At 37.8% G+C, this 12,180-nt stretch overlaps 1 protein-coding gene across 11 annotated transcripts in view; it reads left to right on the forward strand.

The window, feature by feature from the left end:
• NBEA (neurobeachin) overlaps positions 1 to 12,180 on the forward strand; it is a 676,718-nt gene that overhangs the window by 610,298 nt on the left and 54,240 nt on the right. For all 11 annotated transcript variants that reach the window (XM_053214308.1, XM_053214315.1, XM_053214324.1 and 8 more), the window contains one exon: positions 2,849 to 3,001. In XM_053214308.1, the coding sequence (XP_053070283.1) occupies positions 2,849 to 3,001 (153 nt within the window). The remainder of the gene's footprint in view (positions 1 to 2,848; positions 3,002 to 12,180) is intronic.

Here is a 12,180-nt window from a genome sequence, read left to right on the forward strand (position 1 = left end):
TCCTTTACTAATTGTCCGTGTTTTCCCAAACTGCGAGAGTAAGATCAAAAGAATATCGTTAAGTTTTACCTTAATGCATTGAAATGAGAAGTTAATAATTATTGTTTTGGTCAGCTCCGGCAGCTATATTTTTACCATAAGCTAGGGAACTTATGAAGAACAGAAATGTATTTCTCACAGTTGTAGAGGCTGGAGGTCCAAAGCTAAGGTGCCCACATGGTCAGGTTCAGTGTCTGGTGAGCACCTGCTTCCTGGTTCACAGACAGCCGTTGTCTTGCTGTTTCTTCACGTGGCCAAGAGACAGGCTCCCTCAAGACCCCTTTCAGGACACTACTCCCATTCCTGAGGGCTCCACATCTAATTCTAATTACCTTCCAAAGACTCCGCCTCCTAATACCAGCATAGAGGACAGAGTTTCAACCTTTGCATTTTAGAAACATCAGATCATAATGATTATGCACTACTGATTGCATACAGATCAATGAGAATGGTAATGATGCTTTGCTTCTACCTTCTAATCAGCGATCACACACCTTTACCAGATTGCTCCTTCAAAGCAATATAATATACACCATCAGTGTGTACCCAGTCCAGAAATCAGCTGGTTACGGTGATTGCTGATAGAATATTTCTGAATCAGTGTTTAGCTCTTGTGTTAGCCACTAACTAAACTGTATCACGATTTGCAAATAGGATGTTTGTTTACCTGTTAGTTTTTTTTTCTCAGCCCCTTCTCAGTTTCCCCTTTTACATACTGTTCACTGAAAATGTACATTAATTTATGTTAATTTCACCATAATTCTCCTTCCCCACACTTTCTTGTGGCCTTGAAGTTGTGTAGTTTGTTGTTAATGAATGACTGTCTTGCAGTGTGAACCACCTAATTCCCTCTGTTCTTTGCAGGCCCATCCTCCCCTCTGTCACAGGTTACCCTCCCTGCTGAAATCCCACAGTCACCACAAGTCACACTTGCCCTTCCCCCTTCCCCCTTCCCTCCTGTTCTGCTTGCTGCTTCTGGTTCCCCTTCTCCCCACATATGCACAGATGCCCAGGCTCTGTCCTCTGCAGTCCAACCTTTATGTTGCCACCCAATGTCTTGTTACAAAACAAATCTGCCCAATAACACAAGATCCAAACAGCTTAGCTTGGCATAAAACTTCCTTCATCATCTGGCTCCATATAACTCTTACCATCCCACCTCCCCCATCTTCACCTACCCCCCCCCCCCATATGTCCTATTCTCCACCCACACTCAGTCCTTACCCCTTCTTGATTATACTTCCTGATGGTCCCCTGCCCCCTCCCCCTGCCTTTATCTTAGCCAGAGCCAAATTCAACTGTCTGGTCTCGAGTGAAGTCTCTCCTGACTTGCCCTGCGTTGTCTGCCTTCTCCTCTGTGCTTCCTTGTACTTGGTTTCTACTCCTCTCGAGCAGTTATTATTGTGTATTACAACCATCTGTTTGTGTATTTACCCCACAGAGCAGATTATAAATTACTTGAAATAAAACCATGTCTTGTTCACTTTTTTCTTCCCTTGTACCTGTCGCAGTGCCCTGTACCCAAACTTTATTATGTTTTATGTTTTTTACAGCTCACATTTATCATCATCAGAATGGATAATAATCAAATTCTCACAGAGCATTACTAAGATAAACACCTACTTAGGCCATAATAGACAAATGTTGATTTCAGCAGGAGAACCCATAAAGAGAAAGCTTTTGTGTATGCTGTTCTTAGAAAGTTAGTAATTTGATTTATTTGAAGATATCAGCGTCTGGTGTTTTGGGATTTTTGTTTCTTTGTTTTTTTAATTTTCCTATGAATCTCTAGAGAAGACCACAGGAAGAGTTGAATTTCAGGTACTACATTATCAGTGTAGATCATATTACATAAATAAATGTCATTATGCTTTTCACGATATAAGGTTAATTTAACCTTCATCTTGGTATTTGAAAAGATTGTTGTTGTTTATGATATAGATGGTGTACATAAAAACTACAGTGGTTTATGTTTTTTTGGTTTTGTTTGCATTTTCTCCCAGTTACTTAAAAAACTGACAACCAAAAAACATTTCTAGGGTCATGAAAACAGTTCATTTCCATATCTGATTTGTTCTAAAGGAACATAAACCTCATATTAGACATTGTGCATCAAACACGAGTTTGCTTGAATCGTGTTGCTCACGCCATCTTTATATACAAATAACACAAGATGTCTTTGGATCCAGTTTATTAAGAAGTTACCATGCAGGTGCCATGTGTTAAACATTTAAAACTTATTGTCGTGTTGTCTATCATCTCTTCATTGTGCTTGGTGATAGGTACAAAAGTAATTAATTGTGCCAAATTATAAAATAAAACTATGAATCATTTTATAAAAAAATGTGTAGCATAATTGACAGTGTGATCAAAAAGAAAAGTAGAAGATATTACATGATTTTTAACCATTATTGGCAACAACTTTTTTTTTAATTTGAGTATCAATAATATTCAGAAAAGGTTGTTGAGCATCATAGATTTGTAGATATAGCTTTACATATTTGTTTGATAATACTACTAGGAACTATTGTTGATTCTGTAACCCTTTTAACTAATTGTAGCAAGATAAGATTGAAAGTCTTATAAGTTGTCAAATAAAATGTTCAAGAAAAATGTTGCTCTTCTCCTTTCTTCACCTCTCTTCCTTCTCTTCCTCTCATCGAAAGAAAATCAAATACAGAATTGAATCAAATAATAAACTATTGGGTTTAAAGAAAGAATTTAATTCGGTTTCTAGTTAACAAGTTATAATAGTTTATTCAACTTACTTTTAAAGGGATTTAATATGTCACATTTTTCTTCCTGGCAGGAACTGATTCCAGAGTTCTATTACCTACCAGAGATGTTTGTCAACAGTAATGGATACAATCTTGGAGTCAGAGAAGATGAAGTTGTGGTAAATGACGTCGGTCTTCCCCCTTGGGCAAAAAAACCTGAAGACTTTGTACGGATCAACAGGATGGTGAGAGAGATTTTGGTTTTGCTTGAGCAGTCCTCAAGAAGTGAAAATACTCTGTTGCTTTATTTTGTTTCTAACTATTTAGCAAATTGTCTTTTAACATCTGTAAACACAAGGTTAAAATTTTAAGGAAGAAAAGGCAAGCATTTTACTACTGTCTTTTGACATCGTTCTTTATTGTGGAGTGGATTTTCCTTTCATGAAGACTAATAAAGGAATGGTAATTCAGTTATATTTGCTCCCTTAGGAGAAGATAATCAGATGAGCATCTGTTGACTAATATAAGATATTCTAAAATGCTTGAAATAAATGGCCATTTCTTATTTTTTGTCTACCGGCTAAATCTGTACTCTTTTTTGACTCCTAAAATATTCAAAAGCAAATAATTTACATTGAGAATATATTTGCATGCAGGAAATTATAAGTTATGAAACATACCTTAAAATATAATATACTTGTCTTTAAGAGAACATCTAGTGAACATTCATAGATTGAAAATATCATTACTTTTTTAAATCTATAGGACAGATACCTGGTTGTTCAGATAGAAAATGTGTAAATAGGGAAAAAATGTATAAATAGAATGTTTGCATGTGGGAACTTTATAGCTTTTGGTATATTTTTATCCATTATTTAAGGAGATTTTAATCTCAATGTGGCTATGATATATGGAAATGAACTACTTTACCAAACAACCTCCCTAGTGTACTATTATTCTTGGTAAAGTGAGGAATTATACTAAAAAAGCCAGTGACCCAAAATATGTATATACTTTTTAATATTTTTAAGTTTATTTATTTTGGGGGGGGGGGAGACAGGGGCAGCATGAGCAGGGGAGGGGCAGCAAGAGAGGGAGAGAGAGAATCCCAAGCAGGCTCTGTGCTGTCAGTGCTGAGCCCAATGCGGGGCTTGAACTCACAAACCATGAGATCATGACCTGAGCAGAAACCAGAGTCAGATGCTTAACTGACTGAGCCACCCAGGTGGCACCCCCCCCAAAATATTTTTTTAACCCTGTTTCACTCACTCCCAATTTTTTCCAACTGTCTTATAAATGTATTTTATTTTGCTTTTACACCTTATTTATATGAATCAGAATCCAAATAAAGTCCACATTTGCAATGGAGTTCACATAGTCCTTAGTCCATTCTTTTAGTAAGACTTACATAATTCACACGTCAGGCAGATAGAATTCACTTACTGTACAGTTCACCCACGTAACATAAAAAAATAAATGGATTCTAATTTTTTTTACAGAGTTGTGCAAACATCACCACAATCAATTATGAACATTTTTATCACTCCATAAATAAACCCAGAACCTTCAGTATCTTCCACCATTTTCCCCAGCCAACCCTATGCACTACTAACCTACTTTCTGTCTCTACACATTTACTTATTCTGGACATTTCACATAAACAGGATCAGATTATATGTGGTTCCTGCCTCTACCCCCTGATTTTGTATGTGTATGTCTCTCTTTCTCTCTCTTTTTGTGGACTTCACTGTCAGTCACAGGATCCCCTCAATTTGGAGCTATATTTTCTTTTTTTTTTTTTTAATGTTTATTTATTTTTGAGAGAGAGAGGGTGTGTGAGCAGGGGAGGGGCAGAGAGAGAGGGAGACACAGAATCTGAAGCAGGTTCCAGGCTCTGAGCTGTCAGCACAGAGCCTGATGTGGGGATCGAACCCGTGAACTGTGTGAGATCATGACCTAGGCCGAAGTCAGACACTTAACTGACTAAGGCACCCAGGCACTGCATATATTTTCTTTCTTTAAGAAATTTTACCAGGGCACCTGAGTGGCTCAATCGGTTAAGTGTCCAACCTCAGCTTAGGTCATGATCTCGCAGTTCATGGGTTTGAGCCCCATGTGGGGCTCTGCCTGGAGCCTGCTTCAGATTCTGCCTCCCTCTGTCTCTCTGCTCCTTCCCCACTCGCACTCTGTCTCTCTCTCACACACAAAAATAAAATAAAACGTTAAAAAAAATTTTTTTAAAGAAATATTTTACTTTTGCGCTGCCTGGGTGGCTCTGTCGGTTAAGTGTCCAACTCTTGATTTCAGCTCGGGTCATGATCTCACGGTTCGTGACTTCAAACCCTACGTTGTTGGGCTCAGTGCTGCTGGTGCAGAGCCTGCTTGGGGTTCTCTCTGTCTCTCCCTTTCTTTCTGTCCCTTCCCTGCGTTCTCTCTCTCTTAAAGAAACTTAAAAAAAATTTAAAGAAATATTTTACTTTTAATATATTTTATTTTAGAAAACTGTTGCTCATGTGGTAGACCTATGTTTAAAAGTACTCTTTATATATATTATCTGCAATCTGGTCTCCCCCTTTGAGGGAATATCATGTATTTTGTAATTTGTAGATATGATTTCTGACACTTTTCAACCTATAAATTGGTACTTCCGGATACATGGGGTTATTTCATGCACCTCCTTGAATAACAGATTATTTCTTCAGTTTGTATTTTGAATGTGAAGGATTTATACTTCTATGATGCATTATATTTCTAAAATCTATACTTATTTTTAGAATTGGCCATCCATTTCCATACTACTCTTACATACTTGAATGCTGCCAGTAATGTCAGTGTAAGGATACGGGATCCACAAATTCAACCTTAGAAACTGCTACATATCAGTAGCTCTCAGTCACAGCATTCCACAGTACACTTGTGGAGCCCAGAACTGTGCCTGACGCAAAGTAGTTGCTCAGTAAATATTTGCTGGGTGAATGATTGAATCATATAGGAGTAATAATGTCAATGATTTCAATATGTGGTCTGTTATGTCCAAACTAGTTAAACTGAACGAATCCTCCATTCAGGCGAATAAAGTAGCCAAAAATTGTTGGACCAGATTTTTCTCTTGTTCACACGATCGCACCCAACCGATTAAACAGAACCTTTCATGTGGGTGCTAATAATGAATACCATATTGGAAAGAGTGTGACTTAGAGTTTAATAATTTCCTGCTCTTGAACCTGGGCTCTGCTGTTTACTAGCCTCATTGCCCTGGGTAAATGAGCATCTATGGTCTTCCCATTTCTCACCTGTGAAATGTGGAGACATACTTTATAAGTGGTTTTTTTTTTTTAATCATTATCACAAAATGCATTTGCTTTCAGTGTACAATTGAATGATTTTTAGTAGATTTACAGAGTGGTGTGACCATCCCCACAATCTAATTTTAGAACATCTCCATCATCCCAGAAAGATCCTGTGCCTATTTTCCGTCACTCTCTATACCCACCTCCAGCCCTAGGCAACCATTAATCTGTTTTCTATCTCCACAAGTTTGCCTTTTCTGGACATTTTATGTAAATGGAACTGATTAATACGTGTTCTTTTCTGTTTGACTTCTTTCACCTGGCATAGTTTTTGCGATCAATCCATGTTGCAGCCCGTGTCAGTACTTGGCTCTTTTTCATAACAGCACTCCATGTTTTGTTGATCCACTCATCAGTTGAACATTTGGGTTGTTTCCGCTTTGGGGCTGTTGTAAGTAATGCCGCTCTGAACACTCCTGCATCAGTCTCTATGTGGACACACGTTTTCATTGCTTTGGGATGTATACCTAGAGTAGGGTTGTTGAGCCATGGTAACTTTATGTCTAACTTCTAAGAAATTACCTATTTTGCAAAGGGTCTGTACCATATTAGGTCCCCACTAACAACGGATGCCTGTTTCAGTCCTTCTGCATCTTCACCGACACTTGTTATCGCCTGTTTTTTGTTATGACCATTCTAGTGGATGTGAAATAAAATCTCATTATGGTTTAATTTCCATTTTTCTAGTGACTAACAATGTTGACCGTCTTTTCATGTGCTTTTCAGATGCTGAAACATCTTACATGTATTTTAATAAAACATTAAGTAGTGACTCATTACAGATACAACCTTTGTGCTCCTTATTAGTGAAATGCCTACAGAATTAATAATTTTATTAATGACATGCCTAACTGAAAAAAGAAAAGGCATCTGTGCTTCTAAAAGCAAATCCTCAAGGTAGCATCATACACAGAATGTCTTCAATACAGGGAAAGAGAATTATTATGGATACGAAACCATCAGGTAATTAGTATTGATATAAACTGGATAAGACCATACACTCTGGACTAACTTTGCATAAAAATCATGAGGCTTCTGGGGCGCCTGCGTGGCTCAGTCGGTTAAGTGGCCGACTTCGGCTCAGGTCATGGTCTCACAGTTCGTGAGTTCAAGCCCCACATCGGGCTCTGTGCTGACAGCTTAGAGCCTGGAGCCTGCTTGCGATTCTGTGTCTCCCTCTCTCTCTGCTCCTCCCCCGCTCATGCTCCGTTTCTCTCTCTCCTTCAAAAATAAAGAAAAACATTTTAAAAAATCACGAGGCTTCATTCATCTAATATGATGGGTAGTAATATAATCCAACTGAATAAACATTCCAGATAAAATAAGTTTCTAGATTTTTATAGTGAAAACTTTTTTGCAGACTTGTTTTTTCTAAACTTTATCACTCCTTCGCTCCCTATCCTCTTATACAAAAGAAGAAACTTCTTCTATTATGAGTACCCATTGTTATTGTATGAAGGATATACTTCTATATTCTTTTTATATTTTCTTCTGTAAATTGTGAGCTATCAGCACACTTCCCTTTATAGCCATACCAATTCAAATGTGTTGTTTAAAAACTCCAGTCTGCAAAACCAGTTAATCAAATGTATCAAAGCCTCATGATCAATGAGTCAGTCAAATGCTAATTGAGGCCCTGGAGGAAATGTATACTTTGTAGCTTTGGTAGAGTGACTGTATCTTCTGCCTCAGGTTTTATTGGTCATTGTTTGATCACTTCCAGTGTAGAAATGTACCAAAACATGAAATGACAAAATTCTGCCTTTAGTAAAGTGGAATGTTATTATACACGGTGCCCAGTTTGCACCCCTCCCTACAGCTAGCTCTACGGCTAGTAGCCTACGACATTCTCCTGACTTCTCTGGTGTAGCTGCTTACATGTTTTTCTCTACTGTCCTCACTCTAAGACTTACTGCTCACAACTGCTGCAAATCGGGATGTACATACGCTAATCTTAGTCACCTTACCCTGTAGCCCAGTGATGGTCCTGAGTCATCCCAATAGGAAGGTTGACCAAGATGCAATAATGGCAGTGATAGTCCTTACACCCTGTGCCATTTTTGAGTGTTTATTCTTTGTCGGATACTTGCTAGAGCTTCAAATACATTATTCTTTTAATCCTCAAAAAGTCTTTTAGGAATTATCTTGGAACCCAGAGAGGTAAATGACCTTGCCCAGATATCACCTACTTATCAAAGTGGCCGTGTTACTATCCACAGTGCTCAGGATAAAATGATGATTTAAGGAGCTGTGGAAAGGGGGAAGGGAAAGAAACGTGTCTTCTAACAAGAATCAGTACCTTGGGGTCAGTGGAAGAAAAGAAAGAAATGAGTGAGCACTGAACCAAAACCAGCAGGATGTTCTGGCCCCAACAGCCATGTAGGTCTGACTTTCTGAGATCTCATTTCTACCTCTTTCTCCCCCAGCCCTTACCCTGTGAGGCTCCCTTTCCAGCGGGCGAGACCTCTGCTTAGAGTGCAGCAGTTGTGAGCGGAAGAAGACTCTTTAACTCTGCAGATGAAGGAAATGTAAACTTTAGAGGCACACACAGGATTTTAGAGCTGGAACAGATCTGTATTTCAATAAGGAGACGAAGACCCGGGAAGGCTACATGACTCACCCAAGTGCTTTTTCTACTTACCATACCTAGCATTGCAGATTGGAACTCTGAATGTCGTGTCTCCTGGACCCACTGATAGTCTCTGAAATGTCAGCTGTATATTTAATTAAATATGGCTTTATAGATCGACTTGACAACCAAAGCAGATTAGACTAATACTGTTTCCCCTGCAATATCTATTCCAAACACCACCTTATAAAGGAACTTTGGAATAGAGCTTATTTGTTATTTGCAAACTAATTATATCTATGCATGGAAGACTGCCAAACACCTAATTTTGACTGAGACTTAAAATTGAGTTTTAATTTAATTATTTAATTGAATTGTTCATGTGATCACCACATAAGATTTTTTAAAAAGTCTCTTTTCCTGAGAAATACATGATTCTCACTAAATGGTTTCATATCATTTGGATCTTAAGAGAATTAGGATTATTCATCAAAGAGAATTAGGATTTTTCATTGAAAGATACAGCCTGAGGGGCACCTGGGTGCCTCAGTGGGTTAAGCATCCAACTCTTCATTTTGGCTCAGGTCATGATCTCATGGTTTGTGAGTCTGAGCTCTGAGTCCGGCTCTGCAGTTCAGAGCCTGCTTAGGATTCTCTCTCTCTCTCTCTCTCTCTCTCTCTCTCTCTCTCTCTCTCTCTCCCCCCACCTCCACCACTCACACGCACACATGCTCTATCTCTCTCTCTCAAGAATAAATATACATTTTTTTGAAAACTTAAAAAAAAGAAAGATACAGCTTAGGGCGCCTGGGTGGCTCAGTTGGTTAAGCGGCTGACTTCGGCTCAGGTCATGATCTTGCGGTTCGTGAGTTCGAGCCCTGCATTGGGCTCTGTGCTAACAGCTCAGAGCCTGGAGCCTATTTCAGATTCTGTCTCTCTCTCTCTCTCTCTCTCTCTCTCTCTCTGACCCTCCCCCATTCATGCTCTGTCTCTCTCTGTCTCAAAAATAAATAAACGTTAAAAAAATTTAAAAAAAAAAGAAAGATACAGCTTGAGAAATGATTGTAACATTATAAAGACAAGTTAAAGTCTAAAATAGATTTTCCCTCTTACTTCAAGAAAAAGCAAAATTTATAAGTATAAATTTTGAGTAATAAATTATTTTATATTTATAATTGCTCAGAGTACTTCTGTTGAATATAAATAAATAAACTACAAGAAACATTTTAATCCTGATACTAAACTTACCAGTTGCTATAATGAATTACCTGACTTCTGTTTACATACCTCTTATATCTTGTCTTTCTATCAGCTCAAGTGCTGCTGAACAAACTTTCAGACAAAATATAGTGCTTCTTTAAAATAAATCTCACTATTTACTATCAATGTAAATACGTTGATATTTACGTTGAGAAATACGTGTATTTATCAAGCCACAAGAATGTCATCAAGCCAAGTTCATACAACATACTAGGAACTATAAAGATTGCATATAATGTGGTGAATTAACTGTCCCTCAAAGATGTACTCACGTATTCAAAACAATTAAGTTTTATAACTGACTAAAATATGAGGGATAAATACTTGTGCATTCTGAAAATGTCGTAAAACATTTTCAGAAATGCATAGTAATTTTTGCAGTTCTTTTTTCATTGAGGTATAGTTGACATATAACATATTATTGTTTATATGTATTATATATTACATTTTTATTATAACAAGTTCCAACTTGTTTTTGTGAAGAAGTGAAAGAAGCAAGGCACTGGGGTTTTTCTTTATTCTAAGCCAAATCCCTGTTATCTTGTAGCCATTAATGAGTCAGGTAAGACTTTTGAACTAAATCTTGACTCCATGGAGTGAAAGGCTTTACCCAAAATCCCGCATATTTGGGGAAATCCAACTGCCCCTGTCTTGGTTCCGTGCAGCACCAGAATGCAGGGTCAGGTTCAATCAACCGTGTGTAGGAAGTGCCTGCTAGCACAGACAGGTGGCGTGGGAAGTGTTTATTCTTCCTGTTGTCTTTCCCTGGGTTTCCCTAGAAGAGACCCTGGAGAATAGGAAGGGAAAGCTACCATGGCGTCACCTAGGCTCTGCATCCATAGCCGCCACTCTTGGTTGCATCAGAATTAGAGCTAATGGGCAGCCGGAGAGAGCTGCCTCTTAGAAGAACAGTCCTAGACATCAGAGCGAGCAAAGGACGTCTTTTGAAAAGTAGCGTGTGTCTGCTCTCCTCCCTCAGTGTCTCCTGCGCTGCTTTCCTTCAGCTTGCAGTTTTTCTTCACAGTATCCTGTTCTTAGCTGACTTTGCTCCAGCTTCTGGTCCATTTCCCCATCGTACTGCTGGGAAATGATCGCACTGATGTCATTCAGAAACAATGTCAGGCATCTGTGTTAACAGTAGGAAATTTAATCAATCATGTGCCTCTCTCTCTCTCTCTCTCTCTCTCTCTCTCTTTTACTGAAGGAATAGTTATTGGATGAATATTTCCCTAATATACAAAGCCTGAGTTATAACAGAAAATACAGAAGGGTTTAAATTTCCCACAAATTCCATGAACAGAGCCCTCATTCTTTTATATTGTTTTGTAACGTTAAAAGTTTCTGACTTTGTACCAGCTGGGTAGCTCATGTAGGATTTAGTTCTTATGAAATAGGTTTAGAGAAAATGTGCTCCAGTATATTTATAATTTGGGCTGGGATTATCTTCAGTTATTTGAAGGAGTTCTTTGTCATAAGCCTACAGTATAAAATGAAAATGTCATATATCCCAAAGAAATGACATTCAGGGTGGTAAAAAAACGTTCATTTCTTTGTGAGGATTAGTATTCTGTACCCATGAGCACATCCTCCTCCTTCTTTCAAGATGTCATTCAGGAATTCAAGGCAAAGAAGGCAAAAGTAATATTATAAAAAGGGATGACATCATTGACCATAAATCAGTTTTTATTCTCTCACAGCAGCAATTGAAAAGGTATTTGATGTATTTGTAGAAGTTTTTATGTGTAGAAATTTTTAGATAGGCATCTAAATTTTAATTTTTTAAAAGTGAAATGGTACTTTAAGTTTTAAGGATGTATTTTTTTTTTAGTTAATTGGTGTTCTAGTTATGGGAGATAACATATATAATTAATTAGAGTTGTTTATACCTTGTAAATATAGTGACAAGGATTGTGTTTTACCAAACTGTGAAATTCAAATTTTGGCCTCATTGGAAAAGCTGGAAAAGCAATATAGACACTTTGAGTAGATATTTCAATAAATTCTGAATGCATTGAGTTCATACGTCAAGAATTGGTTTAATTTACCCACACCCAGCTAGGCTGATTACAACTCACTCATGAAACATTAATAAAGCACTGTGTTCAGTTCTAACATGATTATAATCTGACCTCTCCACAAAGGACAGAAATAGAAAGTATCTCTGATAACATTACCCTAATGCTGGGTTCATCAATCATAATCTGCCCTTTTTTAAAATTTGTTTTAGAAAAAGGCCTTTCACGGA

The sequence above is a fragment of the Acinonyx jubatus genome, chromosome A1, assembly GCF_027475565.1.
Source record: "Acinonyx jubatus isolate Ajub_Pintada_27869175 chromosome A1, VMU_Ajub_asm_v1.0, whole genome shotgun sequence".
Classification (NCBI taxonomy): Eukaryota; Metazoa; Chordata; class Mammalia; order Carnivora; family Felidae; genus Acinonyx; species Acinonyx jubatus.